General features: G+C 42.5%; 1 protein-coding gene across 1 annotated transcript in view; it reads right to left on the bottom strand.

Moving 5' to 3' along the window:
• The window catches only part of SV2B (synaptic vesicle glycoprotein 2B), a 79,822-nt gene that overhangs the window by 36,346 nt on the left and 26,322 nt on the right, over window positions 1-17,154 (bottom strand). The window contains exons 2-4 of the mRNA XM_027083138.1: window positions 14,306-14,486; window positions 13,810-13,961; window positions 780-913 (exon numbers count right to left, since the gene is read on the bottom strand). Of these exons, the coding sequence (XP_026938939.1) occupies window positions 780-913; window positions 13,810-13,961; window positions 14,306-14,486 (467 nt within the window). The remainder of the gene's footprint in view (window positions 1-779; window positions 914-13,809; window positions 13,962-14,305; window positions 14,487-17,154) is intronic.

Here is a 17,154-nt window from a genome sequence, read left to right as displayed (position 1 = left end):
TGCCAACACCTTGGTTGGGGACTTTTAGCCAACAGACCTGTGAGACAATAAACTTCTCTTACTATGAGCCCCTCGGTTTGTGTGCCTTTGTTAGAGCAGCCCTAGGAAACTCATACACAATGAAGGGTAGCTTTTGAGATAAGCATGGATAAAAAACCTTTTTGCTGCATCTGGAACCTGATCAGTGGGATGAAAGAAGAAATTCAACAAGGAGGGTCAGTCTGCAGAAAGCTAGAAGGAGGCTTATAAGTAGACTCTGAGAATTGGGGCTGTAAGAGCCTTCAAGTCCTATCGCCCCTCCACCAGCCCTGCCTGTCTGACCACTGCAAGCACGAGAGCCTCACCACCACCACCACCAAGCTGGAAACCTCACAGGACCCCGGGAGCAGCTTTCTGGAGGAGAGAGGTCCTGCAAAGCCAAGAGTCTTGAAGGGCTTGGGAGCAGTGACAGATTTACAACCCAGCTCACAGCCGTAACATGGAAAAACTGCAGGCAGCTTTGAAGAGCCTCATAATCAGGACCTCTGGGGAGAGTGGGTGCCAGAAGCATCCTCAGCAGAGCCCCCTCCAGCTCCACCCAGCCTCGGGGAGCAGTGCTGCTGCTCTGTGCTCAGTGAGCTCCTGAGTCCCTCCAGCTCTGGCTGTCCTTGAATCCCAGGCGTGCAACCATCACGATGGATTTAATGATGGGCCAGGTCAGCCAACATGGGACCAAGGGGCTGGAGCAGCAGGGCTGGCAGCAGGGCTTGCCCTCACACGGGTTGGGGGCGCTGACTCACCTCTAGCAGAAACCTCGGGCTCTCTGGCATGAACTTCAGGGCCACCATGGACACAGTGCAGGGCAGAGCGCAGACGATGACAAACACTCTCCAGCTGTGGAAGTGGTAATTGGTGCCCATGCTGAAGCCCCAGCCTGTGAAGAAGCAGTCAGAGGATCTCTGACACACGGTCTTAGAGTGACCTTCAAGAACTGGCTTTCAAACCATGGGGCACAAGAGCATCACCTGGGGAGCAGGTTAACATGCAGACTTCCTGGCTGTGTCCCCAAAGCCTCTGATTCTGAAAGGTGCTGGGAATCTGCATCTTGTCAACCCCAGAGGCAGGCCTGGCCTGACACTTATGGGGCCTTGGGTAGGAGTACAAATAGAGGCACCATCCCATATTTCTATATATTCATTAAAATTTCAGTTAAACTCTTAGATAACAGAGGTTCCATCCTCCTGCTCAACAAATAAGGAGCTGGAAGGCCAAGCCCTGACCTGCCCAAGACCCACCTTTACAGGACCCCCTTCTGTCCCCCAACCAGCCCCTCCTGTAGAATGAGGGGCCTCATGCCAACATGTGTGGTCACACCACACACACCACCGTAGTAAGAGTGGGTGTCCTTGTCATGATCCCTTGAGTTTAGTGGGGAGTCCTAGGTCCTGAGTAGCCAGAGCATGATCTGGATGGAGTGGGATTGTGGCCTTAGGGACGCACGTTGCCTCATGGGAAGAGGTACAGCTGGAGGAAAGCCAGAGCAAGGCCTTACGTGACCCAGGGTTTTGATGGGGCATTAGTCTTACCTAAGTCAAAGGGCAATACCAGCTCTAGGTGATTCCAATGCACAGGGTTCAGGACCACCTTTTGAAAAAACTGTCAGTGATAATACTAATTTTTTTTAAAGAAACTGAGCTTCTACACTCAAATGAATTCTACCATCATTGAAATGGAGAGGTGAATAGCTCCTACTCAGCTTTCATTATTCAGAACATTTCTAAAATTCATTTTCCGAAATTGCCTTCAGGATCTACAAAACATTCCTTCAAATAGCTTCGTAAGAAGCAAATTTTCCTCTTGCAAAGGACGATAACACAGTGAACAGTGCCTGGACTTTTGCAGTCACATAGATCAGAGTTCAAATCCTGGCTTTCTCACATAGTTATTGTTATGTTGGTGGGTTTTCACAGCTGTAGAAGGCAGGTAATGGTACTTCCACAGATTTGCTGTGTGTGAAAGCTCCTGGCAACCAAAAGTAATTCACCTGCTTTGAGGGTAGATTTGATTTGTTTCGAAATAGTTACATGACAGTTAGTGCCAAAGATGTTGAGTAAAATAGATGAATATCAGCAAAAGGATTATTTTCTTTTAAAGCCAAGGTTATGAAATAGACTGGTTCTCTCATGTCACTCAAAACGATCTCTGAAGACAATTCCAACAGCATTTCTGAAAAAGACCAAACTTTATAAATAAATATATTGATTTCTAAAGTTCAAACGGTGAACATTATTCGGCTGTAAAATCTCTATTCCATTTACTTGAAAATATACTATATGGCCAACTCCGGAGGTGAGCAGTTTATGTCTTGAATTCTCTCTTACCATCACGGTTCAATTTGTTCTACTTGCAGGGGACTCCTAACCAATATCTGCTGTTTCTGCAGATATTTCTTACTCTATTTGCACAATGGAATGACTGGCCGGAGGGAATCCCAGGTGAAAAAAACATGGGGCTGTGGCCGCTTTTACACAATGGCCACAGAACATAATACACATAATACATCCAACATTCTCAATCACAATCAAATCTCTTTTTTGCACAGCCTGTCCTGTTCTCCTTCCATCTCACAGGAGTTTTTTCTTTTATAAATTTATTTATTTATTTTTGGCTGCTTTGGGTCTTCGTTGCTGCGCACGGGCTTTCTCTAGTTGCGGTGAGCGGGGGCTGCTCTTCATTGCGGTGCATGGGTTTCTCATTGTGGTGGCTTCTCTTGTTGCGGAGAAGGGGCTCTAGGCGCATGGGCTTCAGTAGTTGCGGCCTGTGGGCTCAGTATTTGTGATGCATGGGTTTAGCTGTTCCGAGGCATGTGGGATCTTCCTGGACCAGGTCTCGAACCTGTGTCCCCTGCATTGGCAGGCGGATTCTTAACCACTGCTCCACCAGGGAAGTCCCTGTTTGTTCATTTTAATTTTAATTAAGAAGTCTTTCCTCTCTTGAGAGTGACAACAGAAAGAAGAAGGCAAAACCATAGTAAGATTTCCACATCCTCAGCTCATGTCCAAAAACCACTCTGGCGTAATCAGAAATAAAGCTGACCAAAGCTACGTAGCAGTCAAACTCAGGTGGGTAACAAGAGAAGAAGGGCAGAAGCAGGTATGTTTAGAAAGTATTCTGCCTCAGAGATATTTTTTTCTTAATGAAAATATATGCAAATTATCCAAAATCCATTATTCCCTCATACCTCTCTGGTTTTTATGGTGATTTTAGTAATCTGCACTTATCACATTCATTAGGCACACCTTTGGGGCCTTAAATCAATTAAAATTTAACAGTGAACTGCTTCCAAATATGTAAGACTACTATTAATTTGGAGACAGGGATTGTTCTGGTCACTGATCTTTTAGCTTGCCGTACTTTTCTCCATCAGGATTTCTCAAACAGCTGGTGCTGCTGACTACAGTGGGAATTAATCTTCCATAATATATCCATTTGGGGGGGGCTATGCCCATGAGTTCCCAGAAAAACATTCTGAGGTTTGTAACTTTCTTTCTCAATGACTCAGTCACCCAAATTCCTGGTGCCAAGACCTCCCATCACTTCATTCCTGCAAAACCAGTTAAATGGTTTGCACAAGCTACGTACAAACATCAAGTCTCCTTTCCGGATCACCCTTGCATTTGTCCCTGCTGAGTGGAGGGGGTTTTAGAGGATTAATGTCTTAGGTCTGTTGGGAAATATCATCAAATGTCTCTGTTCACTGTGGACAGAACATCTGGTCCTGGTAAAATGAGGTTTAAAATAAATAATCACTCCTGTTGCACTGTGATTCTAGTCCGCCATATTTCTAGGATGGGTTGCCCTCAAGTTAATGCCTGTTTCAATTAAGCCTAATCATCCAAGAGGCTGGTATTTTTAAATGGAATGTAAAAGCCATAGATTTCTTATAGGCATACAAATAGGAAAATATCCTATCCATTTGGAGTAAGATACTTAACCACAAGCCCTGCTATCAGCCAGGAGCTATGAGGCCCCTCTGCCATGGGCATCCCCCTTAGTCTTGGTCAATGTGTCCCCAGCCTGAATTCTTTTATTGCTTTTTTAGAAACCAGACATCCAGACATTGTGTGTTTGTGTGTGCAAAGTGAAGTGAAAAAATGATGCAGTTTGTAGTGACTATTGTGGGTTGCTCCCCTCACAACATCCTTCCCATCCTTCCTCTCCACTGGGTTGCAGACTTGTGGTTTGGGTGGGACTGACCCCATCCCCAGTGCCAGGGATGGAGAAGAAAGTATATGAAACGCCCAGGACCTGGCATCCTCTGGGGTTTAGTGATTGGCTGAGGTGAGCACATGACTTAAGCTGATCCAATCAGAGGGAAGCCAAGGACCTTTGCTCATTGGTTGGTTGTGAGGGCAGTTCCCTTGTGGAACAAGCAGTCTGAAAAGAGGGCTAGAATTGCTAATGCAGCTTGGAGGGAAACCAGCCCAAATACTAGAATCGTCTCCAAAATTTTCTCACCATTATTTGCCTCCCAAGAACTGCTGGATGTTAGGGCTGGCACAGATCGGATCTCCACAGTCTATTCTCTTTGCTTCCTTCTATCCATTTTATAGATAAAGGAACCAAGGCTGGACAAGCTAGGTGACCTGTCCCAAATTACACAGAACCACTATTTTGACTCAGCTTTTATCCAGAGTCTATTTGTTTCCCCCCACCCCAACAAAATTGTCTAACTCAATTTATATGTAGAAATAGTTTCTTAGTGTTAACACGTTTGGATCAATTAACAGGGGAAATGATATTATAGCAAGAATTGTGGGGACAAAAGCAATTCCTTGGACCCATATAACCAACGGCCTGGATAATTAATGTATGCATTTTGGGGAAGGGTAGAATGCAGAGCCTGATATCAGGAGTAATACAATTTTGTATCTAAAATTATGTAGAATTACCTATGGTAACAGAATTATCTGGAAAACCCTTCAACTCTTTATTTCATTATTTTTGTTCGTATTTCTTCTCTGTTTCTGATACAAAAATCCAGTGGGATATGGCAAAGGTAACATGATGGTCCCAAACCCATTTCCTCTACCTCGTGGGCACGCAGCTAGGTCACATTTCCTGGTATCCTTTGCTGTAGTGTGTGGTCATATTACAGATTTGGGGCCAATGGGATGTGAGCAAAGAAGATGTGATCCAATTCCTAGCCTGCCCTTCAAAAGCACCCACATACAACTGTCCATGCTCTTTCACCGAACCAACATGTAGGTTACCTGTTGAAGAGGGTAGATCACATGCTGGAGGGAACCTGAGCCCTGGGATTACTGATAGAGCAGAGCTGCCTGCAGATCAGAAACACCAGCCGGGCTTTGCAGGAGGGGAAAACTTCTTTGGTATTAAACCACTAAGATTTCAGGATTTATCAGGTTCTCAGGGTAATACACCCAGCATCCCCTTAACTAATAAAATAGGGATTGTCTACACCAAAGCTTCTTCTTAAAAAGATAATACAGAAGCCTCCATTAACCCAGAACACACATCAGAGAGGGTCAGATCTAAAACAAGCATACCAGGAGAAAAAGGAATCCTGCTACACTCTTGGTGGGGATGTAAATTGGTGAAGTCACTATGGAGAACATTATGGAGGTTCCTTAAAGAACTAAAAATAGAGTTGCTATATGATCCAGCAATCCTACCTGTGGGCATATATCTAGACAAAACTCTAATTCAAAAAGATGCATGCACCCCTATGTTCATAGCAGCACTATTTACAACAGCCAAGACATGGAAGCAACCTAAACGTCCATGGACAGATGAATGGATGAAGAAGATGTGGTACATATATAAGATGGAATATTACTCAGCGATTGAAAAGAATGAAATACTGCCATTTGCAGCAACATGGATGGACCCAGAGATTATCATACTAAGTGAAGTAAGACAGACAAAGACAATTATGATATCACTTATATGTGGAATCTAAAAAATGATACAAATGAACTTCCAAAACAGAAATAAACCCACAGACATAGAAAAAACTTATGGTTACCAAAGGGGAAAGAGGGGGGAGGGATAAATTAGAAGTCTGGGATTAACATATACACACTACTGAATATAAAATAGATAACCAATTAGGACCTACTGTATAGCACAGGAACTATATTCAATATTGGGTTGGCCAAAAAGTTCGTTTGGGGTTTTCTGTAAAATGTTATGGAAAAACCTAAATGAACTTTTTGGCCACCCAATATTTTGTAATAACCTATAAGGGAAAAGAATCTGAAAAGAAGAATTGAGCTGCACAGTGGAAGATGGCGGTGTGGGAAGACACGGAGTTCGCATCTTCCCACAACTAGGGTGCCTGCCAGACGCTGGTGGGGGACCTCAATGCTTAAGGAGACGGGAGGAACCCCTGAGTGACTGGGTAGGATGTGGGGGGAGTGAGGGGGAAGGAGAAGTGGAGGCCAGACAGGACCTGTTCCCCTGAGGGGTGGCTGGGAGGGGGTAGGGGTTCCCATGCCTGGAGGGACCCTTGGGGGCTTGGAGGATTGGGGTGAGCATGCCTAGCATTTCCCCTGCCCAATCGGTCCCTGGGAATCCTGAAGGGCTCCCAAACTGGTTACTCCACCTCCAAGGCCCCCTCCAGGCCGCACTGGTCCTAGGGGCATAGGAGGGAAGTGCGGGGGGTGGTGCAAAAGAGGAGAGGCAGACGGAGGGGGAACCCTCCAGGACTGGAGGATCAGGGGAGGCATGGCAGCTGTTTCCCTCAAGCCCTGGGATGCCTGCTGGGCTCCCAGGTCTGGTCCTCCATTCTCTGAGGCCCCCTCTGGCTGTTGGGGTCCTAGGGACATAGGAGGGAAGGAGTGGGGGAAGAAGAAGAGAAGCCAATGGGGTGGGGCCCTCAAGGATCAGAGGATGGGAGAATGCACCTAGCATTTCCCCCACCCACTCGGGCCCAGTGAGCCTGCTGGGGTCCTGGACCTGGTCCTAAGACCTCCAAGGCCAGGGGCACTCCTGGGCCCCTCCTGCTGTGTTGAGCCTAAGCCCCACTCCCCACCCCCCAGGGCCTTTTCCAGTCCTAAGCATAGGCCACGCCCACCACCTAAACCCTGCCCCTGCCTAAGCCCCACCCCCCCACAGCCAAGGCCTTTTCTGGCTTTTTTTTTCCTCCTCTTTTTTACTATTTAGGGTCTGTTTTACCTTCCAGTTGTTGCTTCATCTATATATATATATATTTTTCTTTCTAACATATGTTAGTTTTCTAATCTTATTTTATTTTTTACTCTTTGTTATTGTTCTGTTCATTTTTTTTTCTTTTTCCTCTTTCTTTTTTTTCTTTTTATTTTGCCTCCCCACATGGCTTGCAGGATCTTGGTTCACAACCTGGGGGTTGGGCCAGAGCTCCTGTGGTGGGAGCTCTGAGTCTGAACCACTGGACTAACAGAGAACCTCAGATCCCAGGGAATATTCATTGGAGTGAGGTCTCCAGGAGGTCCTCATCTTGGTACCAAAACCCAGCTCTACCCAACAGCCTACAAACTCCAGTGCTGGAAGCCTCAGGTGAAACAACCAGAAAGACAGGAACACATTCCCACCCATCAAAAAAAAAAAATTAAATGACATAAAAAATATGTCACAGATAAAGGAGCAAGTCTTGTAGGATAAAAACCTACAAGAGTAAATAAATGAAGAAGAAATAGGAAACCTACCTGAAAAAAGGATTCAGAGTAGTGATAGTAAACATGATCCAAAATCTCAGAAATAGAATGGAGGTACAGATTGAGAAAATACAAGAAATGTTTAACAAAGATCTAGAAGAACTAAAGAACAAACAAACAGAGATGAACAACACAATACTGAAATCAAAAATACACTAGAAGGGCTTCCCTGGTGGCGCAGTGGTTGGGAGTCTGCCTGCTGATGCAGGGGACGCGGGTTCATGCCCCGGTCCGAGAGGGTCCCACGTGCTGCGGAGTGGCTGAGCCCATGAACCATGGCCGCTGGGCCTGCGTGTCCGGAGCCTGTGCTCTGCAGCGGGAGGGGCCACAGCGGTGAGAGGCCCACGTAACGCAAAAAAATAAAATAAAATAATACACTGGAAGGACTCAAATAACAGCATAACTGAGGCAGAATAACGAATAAGTGAGCTGGAAGACAGAATGGTGGAATTCACTGCCCAAAACAGAATAAAGAAAAAAATGAAAAGAAGTGAAGACAGCTTAAGAGACCACTGGGACAACACTAAACGTACCAACATTTCAATTATAGGGCTCCCAGAAGAAGAATAGAAAAAGAAATGGTCTGAGAAAATATTTAAAGAGATTATAGTGGAAAACTTCCCTAACATGGGAAAGGAAATAGTCACCCAAGTCCAGGAAGTGTAGAGAGTCCCATACAGGATAAATCCTAGGAGAAACACACCAAGACACATATTAATCAAACTAACAAAAATTAAATACAAAGAAAGCATATTAAAAGCAGCAAGGGAAAAGCAAAAAATAACATACAAAGGAATCTCCATAAGGTTATCAACTGATTTTTCAACAGAAACTCTGAAGGCCAGAAAGGACTAGGAGGATATACTTAGTGATGAAAGAGAAAAACCTACAACCAAGATTACTCTACCCAGCAAGGATCTCATTCAGATTCAATAGAGAAATCAAAAGCTTTTCAGACAAGCAAAAGCTAAGAGAATTCAGCACCACCAAACCAGTTTTACAACAAACGCTAAAGGAACTTCCCTAGGTGGGAAACACAAGAGAAGAAAAGGACCTGCAAAAACAAACCCAAAACAATTAAGAAAATGGTAATAGGAACATACATATTGATAATAACCTTGAATGTAAATGGATTAAATGCTCCAAACAAAAGACACAGGCTTGCTGAATGGATACAAAAACAAGACTCATATATATGCTGTCTACAAGAGACCCACTACAGACCTAGGGACACATACACTGAAAGTGAGGGAATGGAAAAAGATATTCTATGCAAATGGAAATCAAAAGAAAGCTGGAATAGCAATACTGGTATCAGATAAAACAGACTTTAAAATAAAGAGTGCTACAAGAGGTAAGGAGGATACTACATAATGATCAAGGGATCACTCCCAGAAGATATAACAATTATAAATATTTATGCACCCAACTTAGGAGAACGCCAATACATAAGGCAAATGCTAACAACTATAAAAGGGGAAATTGACAGTAACACAATAATAGTAGGCGATTTTAACACCCCACTTACACCAATGGATAGATCATTCAAACAGAAAATAAATAAGGAAACACAAGATTTAAATGACACAATAGACCAGATAGATTTAATTGATATTTATAGGACATTCCACCCATAAGTGGCAGAATACACTTTCTTCTCAAGTGCACATGGAACATGTTCCAGGATAGATCACATCTTGAGTCACAAATCAAGCCTCAGAAAATTTAAGAAAATTGAAATCATATCAAGCATTTTTTCTGACCACAACGCTATGAGATTGGAAATCAATTACAGGAAAAAAACTGTAAAAAACACAAATACATGGAGACTAAACAGTGCACTACTAAATAACCAAGAGATCACTGAAAAAATCAAAGAAGAAATTTAAAAATACATAGAAACAAGTGACAATGAAAACATGATGACCCAAAACCTATGGGATGCCGCAAAAGCAGTTCAAAGAGGGAAGTTTATAGCAATTCAATCTCACCTCAAGAAACAAGAAAAACTCAAATAAACAATCTAACCTTACACCTAAAGCAACAAGAGAAAGATGAACAAAGAAAACCCAAAGTCAGTAGAAGGAAAGAAATCATAAAGATCAGAGCAGAAATGAATGAAATAGAAATGAAGAAAACAATAGCAAAGATCAATAAAACTAAAAGTTTGTTCTTTGAGAAGATAAACAAAATTGATAAACCTTTAGTCAGACTCAACAAGAAAAAAAGGGAGAGGGTGCAAATCAGTAAAATTAGAAATGAAAAAGGAGAAATCACAACTGACACCACAGAAATACAAGGGATTATAAGAGACTACTACAAACAACTATATGCCAATAAAACAGACAACCACAAAGAAATGGACAAATTCTTGGAGAGGTAAAATTTCCCAAAACTGAAGCAGGAAGAATTAGAAATATAAACAGACCTATCACAAGTAATGAAATTGAAACTGTAATTTAAAATTTTCCAACAAACAAAAGTCCAGGACCAGATGGCTTCACAGGTGAATTCTATCAAACATTTAGAGAAGAGCTAACACCCACCCTTCTCAAACTCTTCCAAAAAACTGCAGAGGGAGGAACACTCCCTAATTCATTCTATGAAGCCACCATCACCCTGATACCAAAACCAGACAAAAATATCACAGACCAATATCACTGATGAACATAGATGCAAAAATCTGAACAAAATACTAGCAAACAGAATCCAGCAACACATTAAAAGGATCATACACCATGATCAAGTGGGATTTATCCCAGGAATGCAAGAATTCTTCAATATATACTAATCAATCAATGTGATACACCATATTGACAAATTAAGGAATAAAAACCATATGATCATCTCAATAGATGCAGTAAAAGCTTTTGACAAAATCCAACACCAATTTATGATAAAAACTCTCCAGGAAATGGGCATAGACAGAACCTACCTCAACATAATAAAGGCCATATATGACAAACCCACAGCACACATCATACTCAATGGTGAAAAATTGAAAGCATTTCCACTAAGATTAAGAACAAGACAAGGATGTCCACTCTCGCCACTCTTATTCAACATAGTTTTGGAAGGCCTAGCCATGGTAATCAGAGAAGAATAAGAAATAAAAAGAATACAAATTGGAAAAGAATAAGTAAAACTGTCACTGTTTGCAGATGACATGACACTATACACAGAAATTCCTAAAGATGCTACTAGAAAACTACCAGAGCTAATCAGTGAATTTGGTAAGGTTGCAGGATACAAAATTAAGGCACAGAAATCTCTGGCATTCCTATACACTAACAATGAAAAATCAGAGAAATTAAGGAAGCAATCCCATTTACCATGGCAACAAAAAGAATAAAATAACTAGGAATAAACCTACCTAAGAAGGAAAAAGACTTATACTCAGAAAACTATAAAACACTGATGGAAGAAATCAAAGATAACATAAACAAATGGAGAAATATACCATGTTCGTGGATTGGAAGAATCAATAGTGTGAAAATGACTATACTACCCAAAGCAATCTACAGATTCAGTGCAATCCCTATCAAACTACCAATGGCATCCTTCACAGAATTAGAACAAAAAACTTTACAATTTGTATGGAAACACAAAAGACCCCGAATAGCCAAAGCAATCCTGAGAAAGAAAAATGGAGGTGGAGGAATCAGGCTCCCCAACTTCAAACTATACTACAAAGCTACAGTAATCAAAACAGTATGATACTGGCACAAAAGCAGAAATATAGATCAATGGTACAGGATAGAAAGCCCAGAGATAAACCCACTCACCTGTGGTCACCTAATCTATGACAAAGGAGGCAAGAACATACAATGGAGAAAAGGCAGCCTCTTCAATAAGTGGTGCTGGGAAAACTGGACAGCTACATGTAAAAGGATGAAATTAGAACACTCCCTAACACCATACAGAAAAATAAACTCAAAATGGATTAAAGACCTAAATGTAAGGCCAGACACTATAAAACTCTTAGAGGAAAACATAGGAAAAACACTCTTTGACATAAACCACAGCAAGATCTTTTTTAACCCACCTCCTAGAGTAATGAAAATAAAACCAAAAATAAACAAATGGACCTAATTAAAATTAAAAGCTTTTGCACAGCAAAGGAAACCGTAAACAAGAGGAAAAGATAACCCTAGAATGCAAGAAAATATTTGCAAATGAAGCAATGGACAAATGTATAATCTCCAAAATATACAAACAGCTCATGCAGCTCAATATCAAAAAAACAAACAACCCAAGTAAAAAATGGGCGGAAGACCTAAATTGACATTTCACCAAAGAAAACATACAGATGGCCAAGAGGCACATGAACAGATGCTCAACATCACTAATTATTAGAGAAATGCAATTCAAAACTACAATGAAGTATCACCTCACACTGGTCAGAATGGCCATCATCAAAAAATCTACAAACAGTAAACGCTGGAGAGTGTGTGGAGAAAAGGGAACCCTCTTGCACTGTTGGTAGGAATGTAAGTTGATACAGCCACTATGGAGAACAGTATGGAGGTTCCTTAAAAAACTAAAAATAGAACTACCATATGACCCAGCAATCCCACTACTGGGCATATACCCTGAGAAAACCATAATTCAAAAGGACACATGTACAGCAATGTTCACTGCAGCACCATTTACAATAGCCAGGACATGGAAACAACCTAAATGTCCAACGACAGATGAATGGATAAGGAAGATGTGGTACATATATACAATGAAATATTACTCAGCCATAAAAATGGAAAGTGACTGGATCATTTGTAGAGATGTGGATGGACCTAGAGTCTGTCATACAGAGTGAAATAAGCCAGAAAGAGAAAAACAAATATCATATATTAATGCATATATGTGGAATCTAGAAAAATGTTAGAGATGAAATTATTTGTAGGGTAGGGATTGAGACGTAGATGTAGAGAACAGACATGTGGACACAGAGGGGGAAGAGGAGGGTGGGACAAATTGGGAGATTAGGTTTGACATAAATACACTACCATGTGTAAAATAGATAGCTAGTGGGAACCTGCTGTATAGCACAGGGAGCTCAGCTCGGTGCTCTGTGACAACCTAGATGGGTGGGTTAGGAAGGGTGGGAGGGAGGTCCAAGAGGGAGGGGATATAGATATACATATAGCTGATTCACTTCATTGTACAGCAGAAACTAACACAACATTGTAAAGCAATTTTACTCCAATAAATAAATAAATAAGAATAACTGTATCTCTTTGCTGTACATCTGAAACTAACACAACATTGTAAGTCAACTATACTTCAATAAATACACACACACCAAGGAAGGGAATGGGTAGAGAACTGTTGGTCAGTTTCAGGGGCAGTTTCTGTTCCTCCCTATGGTCTGCAGGATTCTGAATGATGGCAAAGCCTACACCCATAATCAATGGTTCACCAAACATAATTTTGAAGGGTAATGATGACATTACCCAGGATACTCAAAAGGCATAATCAAATTCAAAACTGCTGCCTTCTCCCTACTTTACTCTTAATAAAATCCAATAGTGAAAGTTAATGTTGCCAAGTCCCTGCCCAGAAAATCCAGTTTTTGCAATTATCCAAGATAATAAAATTGTCTCAGCTGAAACCAAGACCTTGTCTGTAAGGGCTGCTCCACGTTTGCAGCTGAAAGAGTGACAGCAGGTACTAAAATGGAAGGTATATGAGAGCACACACTGAGGGGGAGGGGGCATCATGATGCAAGGTCAGGCCAAGGCCAAGTCATCAATTTGGCCAAGTCACCAACTTCTTGGCTTCTGTTACAACATCTATAAAATGGGGTTACTGAGCCTAACTTGCTGTGAGGAGGAGGGGTGGAGGAGATGAAGGTTGAAGTCCTTTCAAAGAAAAGGAAGGAAAGGAGAGAAGGAGGGAGGAAGTGAGGGAGGGTAGACTGTATTATTTCCAGGAAGACATGTGTACTGAAATTAGCCATGTGTCTCCAGTGTTAGAATTTCTTTAGAAAGATCAAGGTCATACACAGGAACTGTGAGTGAGTGTGGGAATAAGGCTGAGGACAGGGAATGTTGTTCGGATGCAGGTGTCATAGTAACAAGGCCCCTGGGTTCTTTTAAGCCAGTGCACTCACCATAGTGTGGAATGATGCTCCAGGCCATGGCAGATGCATAGATGCCTCCAGTCATCCAGAAGATGCCTAACCAACTGAGATGCTCTCCTCGTTTCTCCCGGGACAAGAATTCAGAAAAATAGGCAAAAACAATGGGCAGAGAACCCCCAATACTGCAGAGAGAAAATGCCAGAAAGTAAGAACCAAGTCAGACATTAAAAATGGTCATAGCAGGAACCCAATTGCCTTGTCCCACCCTTAGGCTCAGTGGTGAAATAACCCAGTGAATTCGAAAGACCGGCCAAGGCAGTGTCAGATTATTTTGACCTTATGACTGACTTTACAACCTAACCCCTTTCTAAGGTTCAACCTTAACACAGTATCTTGGAAGTCAAACAAAAACTCAGTTCAAAGTTTTCTGGAGGTACCACTCAGAGTCAGGGTATCAGGATGGATGGACCACTGGTCCTGGGGTTGGTGTGGGGGGAGGTCCAGCTGAACCTCTGTAATTACGCACCCTATGCCTGAGATGAGTCTGCAGAAGAGGAAGGCGCCGTATCCCTGTACGAAGGAAGAGAGGGAGGCGAAGGAGGCGTTGACGGCCAGGGACATGCTGAGAACTCGCTTCCTCCCCAGCTTATCAGCCAGGCCCCCCAGGATGAAGGCTCCCCCCATCATTCCTAGGTAGACTATCAGCCCTGTGAGGAGGAGAAAGAGAGAGGAGAGGGTGGAGAGAGAATACAAGCGATTAGAGACCACGCAACATTTTAGAAAATCTGATGCCCATTTTAATGCATCCTAGAAATTCTGTGTCACAGACATAAAAGGTGGAATGTGACAGATGTTGGTGGCCCATTAGAAATGTTGGACAAATGTGACTTCTTAGGAATGGTATTCAAAAAATAATAGTCTCACCAGGTTTACATATATGTATACATACTAAAATAGATCAACCATAGCTGAGTTTGATGTATCTTTTTTTCAGATGCATAATCTTCAGATGAGGGAAATTCTGTCATTTTATTTTTAAGCAAAAAAACTGTTGGTGGGCTTCCCTTGTGGCGCAGTGGTTGAGAATCTGCCTGCCAATGCAGGGGACACAGGTTCGAGCCCTGGTCTGGAAAGATCTCACATGCAGCGGAGGAACTGGGCCCGTGAGCCACAACTACTGAGCCTGCGCGTCTGGAGCTTGTGCTCCGCAACAAGAGAGGCCGCGACAGTGAGAGGCCCGCGCACCGCGTTGAAGAGTGGCCCCTGCTCGCCACAACTAGAGAAAGCCCTCGCACAGAAATGAAGACCCAACACAGCCAAAAATAAATAAAAATAAATAAATAAAAAATAAAAGTGTTGGTGCTACAAAAGTCCTTGTGGGGTTATGTTTAGAGAAATTTTCCAGGGAAAATTGTGGCCAAGCAGGTATGGGGAACAATGGGAAGGAAAAACATGGTGCAAGTGAAAACAGCAATTCCCAACAAGACAGCTTATTTTATTAAACACCCAAGAAGGACCTTTTCCAAGCCACAGCCAACGTTCAGATTTCTTAGGGGAATGTGGAAGAGAGTAGCAATGAGCTATCCTTTCTTCAACACATGTAACTACTATGTGCCTTGTAATAGAATCAGTTAATTTATGATATCATTTAAATACAGTGTTGTACACACATTTATGGAATTCCAATGAAGCCAGCAAGCATCCTCATAGAGGTGGCAAATCTCCCGAAGCACATGGATAATTCTTTCCTACTAAATATTGAGTACTTACTAATTATCAACGACTGTGCTAGTACATCATTTACTAAACCCAAGAAGCAAATTTTGGAGAATGTCTTTCATGCAGTGGAAATACTGAATACGAATTAGGTAAGTGTTCTTTTGCTCAGCCTTGACTGTAAATCAAACGAAGAACATCATTTGTCTTTCACAGAAAGGAAGCTTCTCCTGACCTGCGGATGCTTTATTTATGCAGATGTGTGCTGGGAAGGGCCCACGTAAAGCAAAGAGCTTCATTAGCTGGTTAATCAACTGGCAGGTAGGTGCCCAAAAGGAGCAATTCAACTATGCTCTGCTTTATCTTCCCAGTGGCAGATTTCCTTCTTTTATTATTTTTATTCCATGAGATGAAAAGAAATGATAACTTTGGTGCTGTCAATGGTTTTCACTAACTAGGATTCCCTTCCCTCATGTGAGTTGTAACTTTTCACCTCTACATCGCTCAAAGTCATGAAATATGTTATTTCCTTTTTCTTTTCCGTATATGTCACTTCATGAAATACGCCTGAGTCTATAAGCATTCATTAAATGCCTCTTATTAGGTAAGTGCTATTTTTGTTAATGGGGACACAGCAGGGTACAAACACATGAAAATCCCTGCCTTCATGGCACTTACATTCTAGTTGGGGAAAAGAGATTATAAATGAGTAAAAGATACAGTAAGTGGGATGCTGATAGGTGTTATAGAGAAAAGTAACACAGAGGCAGGGAAAAGGAGAGTCAGGGTGGGAGGTGACAGTTCTAAATAAGATGATTCAGGAAGCCCTCAGGGAAATGGGACATTTTGGCAAAGATCTGCAGGGAGTCAAACATGGGGATGTCTCGGGGAAATTGCTGGACCTGTGCTCCTGGACCCAAGGTTTCTCTCCATTACAATTTTACCAGTTTCTCAGCCCATAGCTCAGAAAATGCAGTGAGCAATTTCCCACTGTATTAGGTCACTGACACTTGTGTTTGAGAAAATGAGTCAAGACTTGCAAACCCAACTCAGGCCTGGGTCATGCTGTACTGTAATAATGTCTGAGTTAGTCTTCCTGTTATACTGTGAGTTTATCTGCCTGATCCAGCCCTGACTGGCCAAGGGCTTTCAGCATCTGGTTCCCAGCAGACTTAATCTTGCCCAGTTCTTAGCCATCGGGTGTTAAGTGGGATTGCCTTACTCACTGATGAGGGTGTCTTAAAACCATCTTCTGTTGCCATGACCTATCTCCAGCAAGAATGAATTCGGTCAGGTGCTTGGGTGTAGCTGTAGCTTCCCTATTATTATTATTATTATTACTATCTCAGGCTGTAGCTTCCCTATTATTCTCACCAAGTGGTTCTAGTTTGCAAGACTGGCTTTGTGTTTGGTCCCCATGCTAGTTTCCTACCAGCATCTGATGCCCCAACCAATTGGAAAAGTCCCAAACCCTGTGTGTGTCCACCCAGGCTTTCCCCAGGAAAGAACTGGGTTCTACTTCCTCAGACTTAGACAACCCACCTAACACCTTGACCACGGCCAAGAGCCCCACATCTGAGATGCCCTGCCCTTCCTCCCCACTCCCAGTTAGACCCCTGGGAGCTCACCACCAGTCCAGTTCACACTGGAGTTTCACAC

Source organism: Aethalodelphis obliquidens, unplaced genomic scaffold, assembly GCF_003676395.1.
Source record: "Aethalodelphis obliquidens isolate GAN/ISIS:26980383/991018 unplaced genomic scaffold, ASM367639v1 scaffold49, whole genome shotgun sequence".
In the NCBI taxonomy this organism is placed as follows: domain Eukaryota; kingdom Metazoa; phylum Chordata; class Mammalia; order Artiodactyla; family Delphinidae; genus Aethalodelphis; species Aethalodelphis obliquidens.
This window is presented reverse-complemented; position numbering and strand designations above follow the sequence as displayed.